Source organism: Mastomys coucha, unplaced genomic scaffold (genome assembly GCF_008632895.1).
Source record: "Mastomys coucha isolate ucsf_1 unplaced genomic scaffold, UCSF_Mcou_1 pScaffold13, whole genome shotgun sequence".
Taxonomy (NCBI): domain Eukaryota; kingdom Metazoa; phylum Chordata; class Mammalia; order Rodentia; family Muridae; genus Mastomys; species Mastomys coucha.
In genome coordinates, this window is record NW_022196895.1 from 36388541 (window position 1) to 36410516 (window position 21976).

Here is a 21976-nt window from a genome sequence, read left to right on the forward strand (position 1 = left end):
TTCTTTTAGCTGCTGGTCTCCTCTTATAAAAAGGTCAGACTTTATTTTCCATCCCATTCTTGCTCTTAACTACTACTGAGAATTGTCCAAAATCCGAGACTGTTTAAAAGCCAGGAGTCCACACACAAGATATATAACATATTCCTACAGCTGTTACAAGATGGTATAATGACATAAACCAAGTGAATTTAAAGTCAGGAAATATTGTCATTCAAAATAAACATCTTCTACCTTTGTATCTGCCTAACTGTACACTAGATTACTTCTATTTTTAAATGTTTTTTACTTTTTTTTTTCTACTTTCTTTTACTTCTATTTTTAAAACTGGGTTTTTATCAGGAGTGAAAATCAACCCCTAATGAAAAGACAGAGAACAGTAGTTTAGAGAAAGTAAACTCCACAGCAGAATTAATTGGGAAAAATTTAATAAGCATCAAATCCACTATACATTGATAATGCAATACTGAAATTGTGAAATTTTAAATATTGTTTTCTCAAAAAAACTTAGTGATTTCTTCTTCCTGGGACATGTGGAGACAGAACTAAGCATTCACGTGGCCAGTCCAGATTTAGTTGACACTAATGTCTAAATAGTTGTTCACATTTAATCTCTACAAGAAGGTAGATTGTGAACTGCTTGTATCTCTGAATCTCAGCATAGATTTCATGAGACAGTTTATAGGAATGTCCAATATTTGATGTGCAAACTCAAAAAGCTCTATGTTGGTGTTCTGTTTTGTTCAGCTTTACTTCAGTGCACTTAACTGAGGATACAGCAAGTATTTTCTTTCCTAATTCCTTTGAAAAATATTTCTGCAGTAAAACTTGTTTCTTCTTTATTCTAACTGGGTTGTTTCTGAGAATTATTATCAGCTTTGTGGTTGGTTTTCCACTTGGTAAAAATCTATCAAAAACATCCTACTATAATTTGTAAGGAAAAGGACTTGTTAAAGGCTGTAGGGTCAGGAAAGAAATCGTACTTCTTGGCTGTCTAAGCACAAACGCTCAGCTAGCTGACTCAGGTGACTTCGTTGTGTTCAGCTGTCCTGTACGGATGAACAAATGTCTATTTCTGTTGCTTCCGGGCTACTGGGAAGCAGGATGAGCTGCACTGCAGTTGTTTGCTGGTCCAATTTTAAGAGTCCAAGGTCCTTTTTATGAATTTGGCCCACTGATATCCATGTCCCAGACAAAATCAGTTCAAAAGACGGAAATCAGGGCAAAGACTCCATACAACAAAGCACAGGGATATGCCACTAAAAGTTGTTGTCCATCCATAGCTAATGCAGAAATAAAAATTTTGGAAGCAGAAAAACTACACCATCCAATAATTGTGGCAGTGAGAAGAATTCCTACCATTCCTCTGTAACAGGAAAAAAAGAATAAGAAAGATTAGATATTAAAAACCAAACCAATCCAAAACTATACACTATTCTAAGGCAACAAAGTTTTAATGCATGGTTTTGCAGAAGAGAATACAAATTGCAGGGCTCAGCATATCTACTGAACAATAGATAAGCCTCAAGACATTTTTAATCCACATACACTCATATACAAAAACAAGACTATTTTATCAAATGCCTAGTGACTTCAAGAATGCTTACTGATTTAATATATGTAGTGTAATTATTATGCTCCTTTAAGCTGTTTCCCAGCTTCAGCATTATTGGTACTTGGGCTGGCAACCTTTGCTGAAGAGCCAGTGCTTTGCATTGTAAGGATGCTCAACAGTTCTCAGGACCTCTCTTCACTTATCCATATCAGCATTTCCACTCCCACAACTGCATATGTATTTACTAATCATGTTTTCAACAAGCCCAACTGCTTCAAGATTGATAACCAGTCTATCAAACAACTTTAATATGAACTGAACTTTTCCATGTATTAGTTAATAATCACAAATATTCACTTCATTGTTGCTATGGTTTCAGTATACACAAAACTAGTAAAACTCTTATCAAAGGTAGAACTGAGATTATATAGAAAACTTCAAATCTCATTTTCATTTTTCTTCACACAAAATGAATATAGCATGGTTTGAATCTATATGAGTGTGGTAGTTTGACTATGTGTGGCTCAGGGAGTGGCAATATTAATTAGTAGGTGAAGCCTTGTTGGAGGAAATATGTCACTGTGGGGGTGGGCTTTGAGATCCTCCTCCTAGCTGCCTGGAAACCAGTCCTCTCCTGGCTGCAGTTGGATCAAGACATAGAACTTCTCAGTTCCTTCTCCAGCACCATATCTACCTAGATACAGCCATGCTTCTTGCCATGATGATAATGGCTTGAACCTCTGAACCAGTGAGCCAGCCCCAAATTAAATGTTGTCCTTTGTAAGAGTTGTCTTGGGTTCTTATTTTGGGTTTGTACTATAGTAAGAGCCAAGAGTTTAAGCTCTACTAAAAACAAAATAAAACAAACAAGCAAACAAAGACTTTATCTACTTATGTTCATTTAAAAATAAAACTAGTAGTGATATATTACTTTAAAATATACAGTTATATGTTTAGAGTTATTTAAAATTTATATGAGAAAAATGTATTTTCAGTATTGCTGTAGACAAGTATCTACATAAGACTGTTCAATTGATTGTTGTTTTATATCAAACAACTTTTATAATACTCATTTTTATTGTTACAGTATTTTATAAATTTTAAAGAATATGATAAAATAAAATAACGAAAGGTATGGCAGGTATTGAAGGGGGGTCTCTGGGAGGAGTTGGAGTATGAAAGGGAAAGAAGAATGTGATGTTAATTCTATTTACTTAAAATATGTTTTTAAATGTTAACAAACTCAGATAAATTGAAATTATGTATCTTTTCTCATCATAAAGCAATAAAATTTAAATCAAATTAAAAAAAAAAAAGAGAGATGTCTTGGTCATAGTGTTTCTTCACAGCAATGGAAACCCTAACTAAAACAATGAGGCACAACATATGTTTGTAGGATCAGGACTTTATCTCAACCTGAAGGTGAAGTACATTCTATTAAACAGAACTGGCCAACTAATTTTCTGAGTTTAAGATAGATACTTACTGTAAAGAAAATACCACTGCAAAGCTGGACAACAGGATCATGGGAAGAAGACAATACCCCAGGACACTTGCCACACAACCAAATGAGACACCTGTCATACTCATTAAATTTAACAAACAAAACATTCCTAAACATCCAATTGCACTGATCCCGTATACATAGCCAAACTGGATTTTGCCAGCCTATGGGAAAAGAACAGAAGAGGTTAAAGACAAGGAAGTATCATTTGGGCTTTATTTTACATAAAATGACACATGCATAAAATACTCAAAATTCATAAGCATCAAAATCTACAGAGGAGCAGTGGAAGGAGACAAAGCACTTGGTTTATACCCTTCTGTTTTAATTAAAATTCTGATAACACTTTTTCTTTCCCTTAATTAAAATATATTCTGATCACACTTTCTCTCTATCCCAATCCTTGAACATCTTCCCCATCTCCCTATCCACACAACTCCATTTCCTTTTTTATAATCTTTTTAGAACAACACCCAAAGGAATACACAACACACAAAACCATAAAACAACAAAAACTCCAAGCAAAGCTATATTAAGACAAAAAGACAAAAAGTCTTCAAAATCTAAAAATACCACTGAGTTCCTTTTGTGTTAGCTATCTACTCCTGGGCATGGGCATACCCTGAAGCATGGCTAACATACATAGTGATTGTATTATTAGAAATCATACAATCAGTAATATTGGAAAAGACTAAATTTTCCCTTTGCAAGTGGTACCAACTGCAGACAGCTTTTGGTCAGGAGTGGGATCTGTCTACCTCTCCCTCAGTGCTTGGTACCTGCTGTCTTGCTTGAACCTATGCAGAACCTGACTTCAAACTCTTCTTAACTTTAATGTACCACTTCTATTGTATTTCTTGGTAGCACTGAGCTTGGTATAAAACTGAACAAATAGGGGGAGGAAAAAAAAAATCCAGAAAAAGAGGAAGCCAGAACCCAGGGAAAAGGGTGAGAAAGCCAAGTGAATGTAACAAGAAGGAACTTTTTCCTTGTGTTTTTCCAAATCCTATGTTGGATTCTACAGTCCTTTGATTAAAAACAAAGGCACACGTGTTGTTAGTTCTGTTCTTATAAAAGACTTAAGACATCATGGCAAAAAAATTTTAATCCAAGCACTCTGGAAGCAGAGGCAGGCAGATCTCTGAGTTCAAGGTCAACCTGAGCTACCTAAGTGAACTCCAGACCAGACAAGGCTACACAAATGAGATCTGTCCTTAAGAACAAAACCCTCTCATGAAAACAAGTCTGCAGAAAAGTCCCCAAAAGGAATTGCAAAAGAGAGAACTTTGTTACATAAGACTAAGTCTTGAGAATGTATGTACACATGGTGGTAAATCCTTGAGGCATTTGCTGGACTTAATGTGTACTTGTAAATACCTGATATAGGCTGTGGCCCTTTGAAGAAGCTGAGCTCCTTCACTGAGAAGTGAATTAACTGAGCAATAAATACTGAAGTCGGCTTTGCACAGTGCTTAGTTTTACAACTCTCAGAGCATGTTTGCTCTTTCTTTTGTTTTGATATAAAGGTCTCATTCTAACCCAGACTGGTCTTAAAGTCAGAGTAATCCTCCTGCCTCATCCTCACAAATGCTGAGATCATAGGTCTAAGAGTCCATGCTCAGCCTCTTGTCTGGGTGTGGTGGCACATCAGAACAATTCTGTTAGGCTAGCTGGGCAGCACAGGGCTAGTATCCTGAAGAGGGAACTGAAGGACTAAAGTGCCAGGTCAAGGCCAAGTGGGAGTGTGTGTGTGGAAGCTCAGGTCTTCTGGCTACAGATAGCATTTTCTATCAAGTACATTACTTATCTTTTGTAATTCAGACTGAGAGAAAAAAGTAGCAATATTTTCTTTCAATATATTTTAATGTTCCTGGAGAATTGAGAGGTGGAGACAAAAACTTGTCATTCATTTATATTTTAATTCATTAGAAGTTAAAATGTACAGGAAAGCTATACAATGAAATGCTATCCAAGGGCTAGCCATTTGAAATAGTTAATTTTAAATCTGATACAACCTAGAACCACCCAGAAGTCTCAATGAGCTACTTCTAGATCAGGATACTTGTGAACACATTTGTGAGGGAAGGTCTAGATCAGGCAAGCCTGTGGACACTTTTGTGGGCGAATGTCTAGATCAGGCTAGCCTATAGACCTGTTTGAGGGGCATTATATAGATGAGGCTAGCCTGTGGACTTAATTGGGGGGGATTGTCTAGCTCAGGCTAGCCTGTGAAATGTTTGTGGGGGACTGTCTAGATGAGGCTAGCATGTGGACCTGTTTGTGGGGGACTGTCTAGATGAGGCTAGCCTGTGGATTTGTTTGTGGGGACTGTCTAGATGAGGCTAGCCTGTGGACTTGTTTGTGGACTGTCTAGATGAGGCTAGCCTGTGGACCTGTTTGTGGGGACTGTCTAGATGAGGCAAGCCTGTGGACCTGTTTGTGGGGACTGTTTGGATGAGGCTAGCCTATATAGTGTTTGTAGAAGACTGTCTAGCTGAGGCTAGCCTATGGACCTGTTTGTGGGGACTGTCTAGCTGAGGCTAGCCTGTGGACCTGTTTGTGGGGACTGTTCTTGAATACACTGATGTGGAAGACGACTGTGCTTGAAGGAGGCTGACACAATTCCTGGGTTTGTGTTCTGAACTGTGTACAAAGGTGAGCTAAGCGGTAGGCATAACTGCATTCGTTTCCGTCTGCTCGTGACTATGGATGGAATAGACTATTCAAAGCTCCTGACATCTGAACATCTGGGCAGCGATGGGTGGTCCATAGCTGGGACTGGGCTAAAATAACCATTTCTTCTTTAGGGTTCCTCATTCCCATCTCCTCTGGGTATTTATCCCAGCAACATAAACAAAACTAGGACAAAATTCAATAAATAAAACCACAGTCTCCAATTTTAAAAAGTACAATAAAAAATATTGCCAATTTTCTAAAATTAAGAAATTCTGATGTTCATTTCTTATTTTTTACTATTATACACATACAAAACACGTACATCATCTCAACATACAGTCCAGACGGGCCTAGCATTCACTCTTCCTGCTTCAGCCTCCTAAAGCTCTGATTACAGCTGTGATTTATGGTTGTTGTTGTTTTTTTTTCCTACACCTGACTCAAGAAATTGGTTTTTACATATGTTGTCCAATACTCATTACTGATGGAGAAATAAGGAGTAAACATAAATTCAAGAAACACTAAAATCTGTCAAAGAGCTGAGGCTCTAAATGTCTTTTGGTGGAGTATTTAAAATTCTGCTCTCATTTTGCCCAACAACCGATAACTTACCAGTAACAGCGTGGCCCCAAAGGCAAGGCAGAACACCACTGGCCCTGCCAAGTCGGTCTCATTCATGATGCTGCCATCAGCTGCCCTCAGGGGGTGTAGCACCGTTAGCGTTTTTTGCCAAATGTGGTCAAAATTGATGCCCAACTCTAAAACAGTAAGAAAATAAGGAAGTAGCAGTTTATGTAAATTTACCTAAAAATTTTATATATGAAAGCCCATTACTACACAGAATGAGAGATCAATTCCTTCTATTTCAAAACAGTTTTCAGCAATGGGCACTCTTGTTACAAATTTTGGGATTTGTGGTGATTTCCAGAATCAATGCCTGAACAGGACACAAAGCTAAATACAAAGGAACAAAGAGGGTTCAGCAATGGTCAGTGATGCTTTACTGGGTCGCATGAACATTTTACAGGATGAGCTTTGCTTATGCCTAACCTCTGTATTAGAAGGGATATGGAGATAAAAAAAAGACCAACCTCCATCTCATACTCAAGTAAAAGAACACCTGGACATGGCTAACAAAAAGAGACTGATTCTTTACCTAGGGCTTTAGGAATACCCATGTACCCCATGAAATAATTACTGCAGGCATTTACGTTCATAAATGCTACATAAATGTTACATAATTGCTGGAGGCATTTATGTTCATATTTCTGGAATATTATTTGAGAGCCACCATGTTTTTAATGCAATCAGTAGTTTATTTCCATACAGATCTATAAATATCAAACTATTTGCTTTCACATCTTCCATACAGAGAATTTAATTAATAATCTGAAATAAACATAGATGTGAACACACTGTCATATTTAAATATTACATGTGTAAAGAAGTGGTCCCTTCTGGTCTAATATAAACTCTCTTCTAAATAGTCACTGACCGAATACGACCTACTGTTCTTTCATAAGAAAGGACAACATCTCCTTTAGGATTTGTTTTCACTAACTAGCTGGAGACCAGAGCATATCCTGAGCACCTCTAGTCTCAAAATACAAAATCTGAAATGCTCTGAAATTCAAAGCTTTAAAACCAATTTAATATTCAAAACATTTTAAAAGCTAAGTATGATGGCTCACACCTACAATCTTAGCATTTATAAGGCTGAGGCAGAAGGAATGTTTCAAGTCTGAGGTAACTCTGGGTTTCATAGCAAGATCCTGTCTTGGGAAAAACAAGGCGGGGGGGTAGTATTTCAGACTTTCCAATTAAAGATGCTAAACTAGTGAAGTCTATAAAGATATTGGAAAATTCAAACTACTTTAAAATTGAAAATATTTCTGGTATTATGCTCTTCAGACATGGTCTTCAACCTGTACCATTCCATCCTACCTTCTAACAAAGGGGGCTCCTCCTCAAAGCTGTCTCCATAGAACGGCTGAGGTGTTGTTGGAGGATAGGCCTGCGTTGGCTGGTAAATCTGCCCAGTGTATGTCTGCTGTGGTTGCATCATGTCTGGAGGGACAAACCGGCCTTGCTGTGAGTAGTCACAGCCAGCATACTGCCTGTAAGTCAAATACATTTTAAGTTTTATTCTCTAGACTTCAACCAGCTGACAAGTTGTTATTCCTAGATTGCCTTTTTCCTTTGACAGCTACAGAGTGCTTAGTCCCTTCCACACCTCTTTATAGGATATCCACAAAGAGAAGGTGCTGACACCATGCTGACAGGTCGACAGTCTACAGTGAGATGGATGTTCTTAGAGGACCCTCCTGTTGCTGCCAGTGTTTACACATCTGCATACAGACAAATTAACTACCACACTTTAAACACCAGGAGACCAACAAATAAAATCTTAAGTCAGGACCATTTTCTCCTCCTAGTGACACAGAATGAATGTTACAATATATCTTGAAATAAGTGTATACTGAAGATAATAAACGAAGTTTGGGGGTGACAGACTTGACTATATTTTCCATAGTTTGGCTACCCATAGAATCATTCTTTCACACATCATAATTTAGTAGTTTGCAAATGAGAAGACCTTGGTAAGAAACATCAATTTTAAACTGGGGTGGGGTGGGTGGGGAGGACAAGCAAGGGGGCAATCAAGCTTGTTCTTTGTGACAAGCTTCCTAAATGTAAAATTCTTGGACTATCTTGTGCTTGAATTGTACTTTAAAGTTTTCTAAGGGACTGTACACTTACTACCTCACTGGATTTATACCAAGTCCTGTGTCTTTAGGAAGAACACTTTACTGTGCGCTATTTAAGTGACTGAGAGGAACAGGATTGCACTGGAGTCCTGTGCATAAATGTCTGTCTCACCATACACCTAGTGCTCCCGTGGACTAATCTTTTTTATTGTTGTTGTTTTTCAAGACAGAGTTTCTCTATGTAGCCCTGGCTGTCCTGGAATTCACTCTGTAGACCAGGCTGGCCTTGAACTCAGAAATCCACCTGCCTCTGCCTTCCAAGTGCTGGGATTAAAGGCGTGCATCATCACTGTCCAGCTCAGTGGATTAATCTTATTACATAGTGAGTAGTATAAAATTAAAACAGTTTTTTTAAAGGTATTTTAAAATGATAGTCTACGTATTTTTGATTACTTCTAGATTGTTTGAAAAATAAAAAAAAATGTAATGAGTCATTAATGCTGAAATTTTAAAAATCAAACTAATTTTCAATTAATTACCCAATTAAAAAAATGAAGCAATGGCAAGTGTTCAGTATCTAAAGTCCTTTCTGAGATTTTAATAGTGCAACCAGTCAAAGTGCTGAATAATACTGGGCTGTGGATGGGCCATCTACACGAGTCTGCTACCATTTGAGGCTGCGAGACCTCCACAGAAGTGCAGACAGGAAGAATTTAAGAGGCAGGGAATGGGAGGAGAGCTGTGCAATGCTGACTTCTGGATGTGGCCTGGCTGCTGCACACATAAGCTGACGGTATCTGTGCTTATCTTAACAAGCCTGCACAGGATCAAGCCAGTCAAAATTTATACCATGGCTTGGGGACAGGCCACGGCCCTACCTTACAGGAAAGCTACTGGAGCTGACAGCTGCTGAGGGAAGAGTCTTTTGTCTCAGGACACAGCCAGCAGGTAAACTGTTCATGCTCCAGTACATGGTCACAAACCCATGTACATAAGGCAATACTAATTAGACTCAGGATGTTATTAATAACCATAAAAAAGAGGATATGAAGTTGGGAGGGAGATGACCAGAAGGCACAAGGAGCTGGAGAGAGGTAGTGAATAGATTTGATTAATACACATTGTATAAATGTAACAAAATTTTCAACGAATAAAAATATTAAAATTTGCCAGGCAGTGGTGGTGCATGCCTTTAATCCCAGCACTTGGGAGGCAGAGGAAGAAGGACTTCGGAGTTCGAGGTCAGCTTGGTCTACAGAGTCTTATATGTATCATATTCTAAACATTAGAAAGTCACACTTGTTAAAATTATCCCTAATTTCATTGGGGGAAAAATGCTTGTTTGCAAGGAAGCTATTGATGATGAACAAAAGTTTTCCAAAATCCTCATTTTTGTCTGGAAACTTGAAGTTGATCACTGGTGATAAATACTAGTAGCTGTTTTTCTTGAAATGAAAAGTTCACTAATTTTCTAAAACGTATCTGCGAAATACTGAAGTCTAACTACTCACAGTAAATCCACTGTTTAAATAAATAGTCTCCATGAAAAGCCAGAGGCTCACTAGCAACTTAAGCATGTGTACCTTCCCAGAAACAGTATAATTTCAGTATGGAAGAGATGTGTTGTGTGACACAGAATATTAAAAGATGTGTACTAAAGTGTCAGGACTGAATAACAGTCACAATTCTTCATGCGCCAGTGGGGGGATCCTTAAATGAAATCACCCCTTTCCCAAGTATATAGCAACAACAAATACAACCTTAGGTCCCTGATTCAGACTCGGGGACCAGACCTTATTTTTGCAACATAACATATTTGCAAATGTTAACATACTTCAAAGGTACAGAATGTGTTTTAGAATTTAGAAGCTTTCTACAAAATTCCTTAAGATGCATGGAGCATCCTTGAGTGAGCGCCACTCATTAGAAGCTACAGGTACAGTAAGCAAGAACAACTTCAAGGACGGGACTGCCACCCCCTCTTCCAATGCAGTGTGAAAGAGACATTATGGGGATTTTACTATTTCACTGTCCTGCCAGGACCTGTTCTGAAAATTTGAGTCACTGTTGGTTGCAAACCACACTCTGTTGTGGCATGCATAATTTTTATAGCAATGCTTTCATAGTAGGCAAATAGCATATGTTACATCAACACTGCCATAATCTCTGTGTATCAACAGCAAAGATAAAAATCTCAAATAAGCCGGGCAGCGGTGACGCATGCCTTTAATCCCAGCACCTAGGAGGCAGAGACAGGTGGATTTCTGAGTTCGAGGCCAGCCTGGTCTACAGAGTGAGTTACAGGATAGCCAGGGCTACACAGAGAAACCCTGTCTCGAAAAATCAAAAAGAAAAAAAATCTTAACATAAGGTTGTCTACTTATGGTCATAAAATTGTTTCATAAAGTGTTATCAGGTAAATTAAAGGTAAAAATGCAACAGCTCTCAGTTTCTTAAAATAAGTGACTGGTATTACTATATATTTTAAAGGCATATCTAGAAAACGATGTGATATCAACCTAGATGACATGGTGAAATACCAGTGAGAGGAACCCATAAAATGTTAAAGGCTAACTTTACAGGGCAACTTTAGAACAGTAAGGCCAATAAGTCAAACTTTAAGGCAATCCAGATATTAAACTATATGAACCTAGATTTTCCCTAACAACTAATGTTATCACTGATTTTTGTTAACAGGTTAGCAAAGCCAATAAAATTCAAGTTGGTAAGATGAGATAATATTTAAAATATAATTAGGTAGCAGATCTATAGAACCAAATAAATCTAATATTTTTATAAAGCTTGGGAATCTCGGGGTGGAGAGATGGCTCAGCAGCCAAGAGCACTGACTGCTCGTCCAGAGGTCCTGAGTTCAATCCCCAGCAACCACATGGTGGCTCACAACCATCTATCATGGGATCGAATGCCCTCTTCTGGTGTGTCTGATGACAGTAACAGTGTACTCACATACAATAACTAAAAAACAAAACAAAACAAAACAAAACAAACAAACAAAACGCTTGGGAATCTCACAAGTACTGTTGCTACTACATCATACCTTTTGCTTTCTCAAGCTTAATACATAAACGTGTATGTATGCTATCTGATAGCTATGGATATGTAAAATATCTCAGCCAGTATGAAGTAATGCTTACTGACATATGAGTTGGTTAGAATAGAAGCAGGCAAATACTGAGCAAGAGGGTTTTTGTGTAACAGCTGCATGGGAAAAGCAAACTCACATAATTGTTGGTATAAGGAGGGGACAAGTCATACATTTAAGTTACAAAAACATGGTCAGGATATAGCCTGGAAAGAAATTAGCCTGGAAAACTGTATTCTAAATAGAAAAACTTCTAATTAGTTTAAAGAGAAAAGATTATTTGGTCAAAAGAAGGCTAACATACAGTGTCAGGCTCTTCAAAAATTTTGTTGTTTAGGGATTTTCAAGATGGAATCTGATTACACATCTATTTTGCTTCCAAGTACACAAAACTCTCACTAAAATATGTATTTTGATAAGTAAAAGGAACTCTATTTGTATGATTTTTTTAATCCTGCCTAACTAATTCAGAACAAACTGTCACTGGTATATGGTTGAGAATAGAAAAAAAAATTAATCCATAGAGTTTATTTTTATATACTCACTCCTTTCATCAACAGATTAAATTGGAAGATTTATCTATTTATACCTCAAATTAAGTAGATTCAAATAATCTATGGGATATATATATACATATATATATATATATATGTATGTATATATATAAAACCTGAATTTTCTATGTGCTTAGAAAAGCTCTGGGGTGGTCATTTATATATACTAATGTAAACACATTCTAGTAGTGCCTGTACTTCATAGATAGACTGGACTCACAGCTTTTCCTTGCTCTCATCCCAGAACAGTCTTTATGAAATCAGAATTCAAGAGCTACAGATGAACACAGATGACATCTAAATTGTACCAAGTTAGATGCCCACTAATTTAGGTGTGTATGAGTGCATCTGTACATTTCTAGAAAATAGGCCCATCCTTTCTGTAAGATTCTCAGAAAGATTAAAGACCATCAGGAAAAGGGTAAGGACATGAAACTCCTTCATTCAAGGGAACAACCACAAAGATTTATACCATCATTCTAAGAGACTAAAGACATAATGTGTAAGAGACTGGCTGTAAACATTCAAAAAACCCCCAAACACCAGATATTATAGAAGATCTTATTTTTTTTTAACAGTTCAGACCCTAAGGTTTTTGAATTTTCTTTTTCAGCCCAAAACTGATAACTTCTCTAGTACTAACCATAATACTTCACTATGAGGAGTAATAATGATTATCAATGGTCCCATCATCACCAGATGACTCATAATGGGGAGCTTACACTGGTAACCCATGTCACTAACCTCTTTAAGTATCTGTTGATTTGAAAGTTTGAAAGTCAGACTTACCTATCAAATAAGCTATCAAATAACTTTTAATTTTTTGTGAATAAATAGCCACATATTCTAGGTAGCTTAAGCACCTATCCAGACTATGTGTAAATATTATTTCAACAAGGTACTCATTCTTTTTTGGCACATTAGAAGATTTTTCTTTTTCAGGAAATAAATCATAAACAGGGTTGTAACCAAATGTCTTCTCTCTCTAGACCGAGAAAAAAAAGACAGTAAATCACATTCCTGAATAGGAATAAGTTCATATATTCATTAAAAAAAAAAAAAAAAAGCAGAGCCGGGCATCCTGAATACATTCGCTCGTGAATTATAGACTAGGTAGGTTGTCAAAGTTGAAAAGTTACTTGCTGTAGGGTCCTCCACTTCCTCCATAGTCATAGGACTGCTGAGATTGCTCGTCGATGCTGTAACTCGTCTGGTAGAAACCGCTGTTTAAGTTATCAAAGCCTGACATTGCAAAACGATCTGCAACAGAAGAGAGACGGCAAATAACACGGTTTAGAGGCAAGGTCCTACTTGATTCGTCTGTGGCCCTTTGCTTTAAGCAAACACCCTCAGACGGAACGCATTTCTGGAGCCGCAATCCGCACTTGGGGATGGTCTTGAGGTGGGGGTGGGGAGCAGAGGTCCGAGAAGACACTTGGGACCCTGGGGTGCTGATAGGCTGGAGGTGGAGGCAAGGTCGTGCGTGGGCGCCGCTTCAACTAGACACAAACTAGGGGCCGCGCTGCACAGGGTCTTGAGAGGGAGTGGGGGGTGGGTTGAGAGAAAGACCACAGTCCGCGCAGACAGACCAAGTAGCCGGCCCGTACAACTGCTGCCGGAAGCCGAAAGGGCAATACGAGCCTCGGACACTTACCTAAGGCTTCGGCGGCGGCGGCGGCGGCTCCAGCGGCCCCTAGTAATCCCTCAAACTCAGCTCCAGACTCGGCAGTAGCCCTGTTGCTACGTGTCACCAGCCGAGGAACTGCTTCCGGGGCACGCACGGCCGCGCAGGCGTGTTAGCCGGTTTTGCGCCACCGCGTTTGGTTGATCTCCCTAAGGGGCGGAGAGGGGCGGGACTTACAAATGGGCACTCTTGACTGATTCGTCCTGTAACGGGCCAATAGGGAACAGGGAAACTGCTTCCGGCAACCGGGGCGCAGTGGAGGCGGGAGTACGGAAGCGGATCAGTGGTTGACTGCTAGTTAGGAATGAGGTTTTTTTTTGTTTTTGTTTTTGTTTTTGTTTTTGTTTTTGTTTTTTTTTCTCCTAGGTATTGGGCAGAAGGAAGGACTGAAATACGGGGCGACTCGGGAGGCGCCTCTGCCTCTCTGGGCTCGTTGATTCAGGCACCATACTGAGGATTTTTATATCTATTAATTAGTCGTTACAGCCTAATGACTTTGCTCTTGTAAATGGGTTCATTCTCTGTTGGCAGCTGGAAACCTAGTATTGTCTGTCACCAGAAAATACTAAGTGATACTCATTAGCAACTATTACTGTGAGTATATTAATGAGACAAGTGTAAGAGAATTACTACGTGCCAAGTTTTCACACTGTGGGAACTGTCTAAGGCTTGTTACATTGTCTCATTCAGTGCCTTTACCATTTATTTACATACAGAGTACGCAGTTATACAAAATTGCTAATATTTTATCTAAAAGCCGGGTCAGTCTTATTTATTTGACCTAAGAAGCCATATTTATTATTTGACCAATGAGGGCGTTGATTTACAATATTTAATTAGCTAAGGTATTATAGCATGTATATGCATATATATATGCATGCTAATATTTCTATGTATGTGTTACAGTCCACCTCAAATGTCCTATCTCTGTTATATAAAACTGTCCGCAAGTCCTCAGAAAGGTATGTTTTAGAAAATGAAACAGGGTATATGAAGAGCTGTTTTAAAGTATGCCAATACATGAGCTATGGAAACTATGATAACAGCATAGCCAACTTTTGTTGTAATATGTAACAAAAGATTGGTAAGCAGAAATACTTCATGCAAATTTTCATTTTCTGGGATTTGATAAAAGGAAATAAGGGTGAACTGATAGTTTGAAGTAAACATATTCAGTCTGTATTAATTTCCTAGTCTGCTCTAAAGTCCTCACATTCAAAATCAAGGTTTACAGGATTGCTTCCCTCTGAGGGCTATAGGGGAGAATCTGCACTTACCTGTCTCCCAGGTTCTGGTGGATACTGCAGATCTCAGCATTACTTGTCTTATAAAAATAGATCTCTCTTCCTCTTCATATCTTCACAGGATCTTACCTGGTTTTTCCCACAGATCTCCCTTACAGCAGGTCTATCTCTGTTGCAATTTGCCTTTCATAAGGCCAACTATTCATATTAGGTGAAGGATAAATGACATCCCTTTAACTTGATTGCCTCCTCAAAGGCTCTTCCTGGAGTTACATTCTCGTCTTGGGGAATATGGATTTTAACACGTCACATGGGAGGACAAAAGTGAATCCACAATACAGCCCTGTAGTCTCACTGGATTTCTTTGCCCACACATACACCAAGCCTCTTCCATTACACATACTTGGATGAACAATAACTTGTCTTTTTGCTTTTTGGCTTTTTCATATTGACTGTACATTCATGCCCCTGGCTGTTGTCAGAATTGTCAAGAGTTTTATCCTGTTGAGGAAATGTCATAGAAGGGGAGTCCCCAAGATGCACTTCGGTAGTCTTCTCTACTGTTTGGTACAGAGCAGATTCCTCGATTGGGTTCAAAGGAGGTCCAATGAATCCTGAAGGTAAATGCTGAAATAAGACTTTGTCAGTTTCTGAAATAAAAATAAGAGATCATTAGACTATAAATGAGTACAGGCTGTTGAAAGGAAATGCTAATGGCTAAGAATACACATTTTTAAGTATAGCGAATGTGTATATTTTTTTCCAACTTATGCTGACTTTTAAGAATCCAAGTTAGAACTTTTCAAAGAGGCATGATTTCACTTTTAATTTTCTCCCTTGGAAAAGTTAAGGCCACCTAACCCATAATGCTTTTCATGTATGTGGATTGTTACATAATTAAGTCCACTTATTATAAAGCCAGATAAACTCTTCCTTAAATGAAAATTATCCTTACTTTAAAACAATCAGAGGGTGAAATTAAGCTTGGGATTTTCATTAAAGTGCACATTTGGCTTTGGAAATGACAGGCAAACATGTTTTTGCATTTTGTTTTTACATTAAGTAATGGTGCTTTTTTACTCTTCTGTATTCCTGATTTTCAACAATTTAATGAAGATCATAAATCCTTTACTGTCTAGGATAGTTAATTTTTCCCATTAGAAAGGAATATAAATAGTTCTTCAATTTTGCTGGTATTTGATTTTAGAAAGATTTATTTAATTTGAAAGAGTATTTTCTTTAAGGTGTATAAAGTAGCATTTCTTAGCTCATGAGATGGCTCAGTGGGGTAAGTTGCTGCCAAGTCACATTAACCTTCTTTGCCTCTTCCTCTTTCTAAATATTCTTCCTTTTAATTCCCAGTCGACTTCTGCACTAAATGTAACAACTCCTCTTATGGCTGCCTAAAATTAAATGTCTCAATATCATGTTCAAATTTGGAGAGAGTCCCCAGAGATTAGCCTGAATTCACTGAGCTGTCTCTAACATCAACAAAAAGGTTCTCTCTTCAAAGAAAATCAGGACAGCAAGTGTCTCTGAAAATGACCAAGAGATACTAATTTCTCAGGCTTCACAAACCAGAATTAAAGTGGTCAGGAGAGGATTCATGCCTACTCTGATTTTACAGGTGAGTGTCTAAACTAAAAAGAAGAGAAGGGATGTATTGTAAAGACACAAGAGTTCAAGTGTAGTCTTGACATTTTTGATCCTCTCAGAGCTCCAGGATTCGAGCTCTCAGTTCCTGTGTTCTTGCTAGACTCACCCAGCATTCAAAGGGAAAGCTCCCATCGAGGTAGCTTCCTCCACTTCTGTGACAAACATTTGCACCCACCCTAGTCTTCAGCCTAGGAGATTTCCTCTCCATATGCCAGTGAAGTTAAAATAGGCAGTTCTATCCACTCAGGGACTGGATATCACTTCATCTTCTAGATTCTAAAAGCTCCAGCCCATAGTAGTATACTCTCTTCCTGAGAGCCACCACAGTGTGGCCCACCTGGCATACAGGGCCTTCAATAAACTACACGTGGATGTGACTCACAAACTGTTGCCAGTCTCATAGCCAATGTCGGGTTTAGCATGTGTTCTGTCCCCTGGTTTTACTTAGGGGTTAGTTAGGCTCTTATTTCACTAAGAGGATGAGTAGATCATCAAAATCATGACCAAAAAGGCTGCTGTCAAATTCACCTATTATTATGTCTGTCCCTTTCAGCTGCTAGGTGACAACAAAGATTAGATGCTAAGTAATGGGAACAATCTAATTATACTAGACATCATTGGGATGTCTAGTTTATATCTAAACTCTGGCACATAGAACAATGCTATGTTACAATTTTTAAAATTTATTTGACAAATATTTATTGAGATACATGATTATGAGATACATTTGCCACATTCAACAGTCCCCTTTATATTCTAAGTTTGAAGGAGGTATCTAGTCTCATCACTCTGTAGGCTGGCTGCAATCCAGCCACAGGCAAGGAAGGCTAATCTGACTTGACAGCGACTTACCCCACTGAGCTATCTCATGAGCTAAGAAATGCTACTTTATACACCTTAAAGAAAATGGCCTGGGGGAAAAAAAAACCTCTTCCTTAGGGCATGTAACTGGGTAAGATCACTATATAGTTTTCCTAAAGCCAGACTCAACATTTTGTGTTTGTGAACTAGAATGTCTAGGACATAAGAGGCTCACATCTGCAGACTCGCTGGCTAGGAGAATGTTTATAAATATCTGCCAATGGATATCCTTTCTGTCAGGGGTAACAGCACCAGAAGATAAGAAGCCTTCATCTGTTTCCAAGACATGGTCTTAAGAACTGGTGTTCATGGTACATGGGTTTAGGAACTAGGGGATAGTATAGCTTGAAAGTCCTTTGATCTGTGTTAGAATGAGGTTGATATATCCATGCCTAAAGGAATCTTCAGAAGCATTAACTTAATTGCCAGGTCATTTATCTCTAAGATTCTATGCCATATTCCTGAATGCCATTATCCTATGTTTGAGTTATTTAGTATTTACAAAAAATAAAAGAGTAAAAACAAAAACATCAAAACCTTATGGCTTAAAACATCTATCATCACATTTAGTCTGTCACAAACATGTGGTCTGGCAGGGGCTTGCTGGGAGTATCTGGTCTTTGTTCCACAGAGCTTCAGTTGGGCTTGAAGGAATGGTGTTAGTATCTGAAAGTTCTCTTCTATGTAGATCTATGGGAAGGGATCATCTAGAGCTCTTGGTCAGAATATCCATATGTGGCTTCTTTATGTGACTTGAACCATGTCCAAATGCAGTGTCAAGATTTCTAGGGCATCTTGTGAGTCAGTCAAATGCTGCATTTCCATTTCTACATCAGCTTTTAAAGTCATGCTTCATGTGCACCCCATTGATGGGAACATGTCTCTAATATGGACCCTGATTCAAGAAAAGTAGAATTAAACTCTACCTTTTAATAGGAAGATTGGCAAAGATTCTTCTTTTTTATATGTTTTAAAACTACCACCTTCCAATGGGATGAAAGTGGGAACGAACAGCATACATTTCATAACTAGAGAGGCTGTTAGTCATTAGTAGAATGTCTACCCCGAAGTCTCTCTTCTGAAAATGTTTCCAAAGGATATGAAATTAACACCTTGCAGAGACTGTAATACCATTTATTGAAATTCACAATAGCCTAGAAATAGAAACATCTACATCAGATCACTGAATAAAGAAACTAGCCTGGCAGTGGTGGCATGCACCTTTAATCCCAGCTCTTGGGAGGCAGAGGCAAGTAGATTTCTGAGTTCGAGGCCAGCCTGGTCTATAGAGTGAATTCCAGGACAGCCAGGGCTACACAGAGAAACCCTGTCTCAAACAACAACAACAACAACAAAAGAAACTATATACATAAAACATATATTCGTACAGACAGATACACACACACACACACACACACACACACACACACACACACACACACACACACGGGTGCATATATTAAACAGCCAGAGAGACATGTCATTCAAGTTAGTAAAGCTCTGTTTGTAGCAACGTGGATGAAACTGAAGGCCAGACAGAGGAGGCCCCTGCATGATCTCCTTTAAAAGCCCAAACAACTTGAATATACAGAAAATAGGTAGATGGATATCAGAGGTAGGAGAAGAGGGAAATTGGAATATGTAAATCATCAGATATGCAGGCTAAATAGGACTATGGTTGTATATGTGCTCTCAGAGCAGAGAACATGCAATAGGTAGATTGTTTCAGAGAATTTCATATATAACTACAGTATTTACATCATTCATTTCTCCTTTTCTTCCTCCAGCTCTTCCCATGTCCATCCTCTACTCCCTTGTAAATTCATGATCTCTTCCTAACTATTTTTTCATATTTGGCCACCCTATCAGGGGTTCATCCCTAGAGAATACTGATTTCCCTTTCTTAGCAGCCGTTAATTGCCCATACTGTGAGATTTCCCTCATCCACATGGACACACCAACTGGTGGTGTCACTTTTTACTCAAGTACATTTTAAGGTACTGTCATTGCAAAAGAATGGTGGCTGACATGATAGACATTTTTCATTGCTTAATTGTCATAATTATGTCATTATGTATATGATATAAAACTTCATATGTATGACTTAAATAAGCAGAAAAAAATCTACAAACAAGCAAAAGAGGGGTACAGGGCACCTTTAAATGAGAGCATTCTAAATTTGTCTTGGCCCTTGACCTCTGAGTGAAGGATGACTTCAGGTTAATGGTGTTGACAGTTCTCTTCCCGTTCTGGAGTGAGAGCCCTACAATAGGTGTGTACATGTAGAGATGACATTACATTATTGGTGAATTTGCATAGTTGTTCCTCATGAACATATTGCTTTTACATCAAACACTTTCATCATAGAACCAAGCACTGTGGATGTATCCCTGCATCAACTTACCCTGAGTATTTACTATTTACTTAAGTTTCCATAATACAAGTTAAGATGGTGTTGTTTTCTAAAATCTCACATCAGCACAGTATTTATCCTATTCATCTTCTGCCCCCTACTGGTTCTTATGTTCTCTTTCCATCCTATTTGAATATAAATTTCAAATCTTTTGAAATGTAAGAAGGGAAATTATTATTTTATTTCTTCAGCATATGTACTTCATTATACAGATGAGGAAAAGATGACTCAGGAAATGTGAGGTTTGTCCAATGTCACACATCCAGCTGGAACTGCAAACTATGTGCTACTGCCCCCTCACGTGGCTTTTAAATCCAGCCCAGAAACATGAGACCGTTTTATTCAATAATGACCAAAAACATTTCTAGAAAATGAAGATTGCTCAGAAAATATTTGCCAAATTCTAAAGGCAAGTGGGTATACCCAATTTTGTTGATCTAATCATCCAATGATGGACACTTGGATTGCTTCCACTGTTTAACTCTTGTAAATAATCCTGCTATGAACATGGGCATACAAATATCTGATATATTGATTTCAATTCTGTTACATATATAATAAGATGAGATCAGGTACATGTAAGAGTGATATGGCTATAGATATTCACAAGTGCCAGAACATGAGGTAATTCTGTTTAAGCTGTTGAGAAACTACCATATTATCTTCCAAAGTGACACTAGCATTTTACACTCTGAACAACAATGTCCATAGGTTTCAGTTGCTTAGTATCCAGGTTCATACTTTATCTTCTCTCCATAGCAGCTTTGGCTACCCTCGATGGGATGACGTGATTTGGGATTGTAGTTAGATTTGCATGTCCCTAAATAATGGTGACATTAAGCACCTTTGGAGAAATGTGTGTTTAAGTCATTTGATAAGAGATACTTGAGTTTATCATTTTTCTCTATATACCCCAAAATTATTATCAAATAATAAAATCTGTTCTCCTTGAGGTTTGATATACTGTGCTACTAGTGATAAAATACATCTCAGTGAGGTAGACACTGTATTTAGTTTACCTGTGGTACAAAAGTACAGATAAGTGAGTGACTTGTCCAGAGTTCCGAGGCTTTTAAACAGTAGAATCACAATTGGAGGGTAGGCGTGGCTTAGCATCTGTATACTTACCTGTATGTAGCATGCTGTTGCCTTTCTTACACCACTAAATATTTTGGAAATATCCTTCATGTCTTTCTTTGCTGTTGTCCTGGTAGACTCTTCTGCATGAGATTATAGTGCAGATTACAGAATATCAAATGCAAACTTCTCACATTATAACAAGGAACTCATGACCTGAGTTGATCTCCATCGATTATGTCAATGTCCAAGGTTCCCTTTTTAGGAAAGGTATTCAGAACCCTTATCTGGCCAAACTAGCAAATAACTAGGGTGTATTTTAGCATATACAAGCTATAGATAATAAAAGAAAAGCCATAAATATGCAATCAGTCTTACCAATATTATGTTTGACTTTTACAAAAGCATGGCAGGGGATAACAGATTACAGTCCCCATTCAGAGCCTAAGGGAACATGATTGAAAACATAAACAGTAAATTATTCCTGCTAGCAGTCAGAACTATTCATCATCCTGAACATCTGTTCGTTGTTGTATTAAGCTCTCGAGTGATACTGTAGTTTTAAGAAATAGTTACAAGGTCTTGTTCGTTCACCTCCTAAACAAAATAGGGAGTCTGAGCCAGTTTGCTTAAGGCAAACACTACAGTCTCCTTGTTCTGCCTCTAGCATACTCTGAATTAGCAGACAGGAACAAAGGCAGCTCATCCAGTGTGTTGTATAGTTGCCATGATTTGTAAACATGATTTAAATAGGGACAATTTTTTACATTTTCATTTAGAGATATCATACTTTATCACAGTGATGGAAACTATACCAATAGATGGTTTCGATAGAGAATAGGAACAAAAACTGTGTGTTCTAGACACTTATATTGAAATATCACCCAGTTTCCTCACCATAAAAGCGGTGTTCATATATACACAGAGAGAGAGAGAGAGAGAGA

General features: G+C 38.1%; 1 protein-coding gene and 1 long non-coding RNA gene across 3 annotated transcripts in view; one reads left to right on the forward strand and one right to left on the reverse strand.

Annotated features, from left to right (window-relative positions):
* Positions 1–408: 408 nt before the first annotated feature.
* Positions 409–13887, reverse strand: Yipf5 (Yip1 domain family member 5). The gene is made up of 6 exons (XM_031365563.1): positions 13752–13887; positions 13237–13357; positions 7677–7849; positions 6345–6490; positions 3039–3220; positions 409–1363 (listed from the first exon to the last, which is right to left on the reverse strand). The coding sequence occupies exons 2-6, from the start codon at positions 13344–13346 to the stop codon at positions 1201–1203; spliced, it is 774 nt and encodes a 257-aa protein (XP_031221423.1). The 5' UTR covers positions 13347–13357; positions 13752–13887; the 3' UTR covers positions 409–1200.
* Positions 13888–13904: 17 nt separating this feature from the next.
* LOC116087098 overlaps positions 13905–21976 on the forward strand; it is an 8426-nt gene continuing 354 nt past the window's right edge. The window contains exons 1-4 of one of the 2 annotated variants that reach the window (XR_004117251.1): positions 13905–14375; positions 14688–14743; positions 15508–15645; positions 16388–16652. This is a non-coding gene — a long non-coding RNA (uncharacterized LOC116087098). The remainder of the gene's footprint in view (positions 14376–14687; positions 14744–15507; positions 15646–16387; positions 16653–21976) is intronic. The other variant, XR_004117250.1, reaches the window with a different exon arrangement.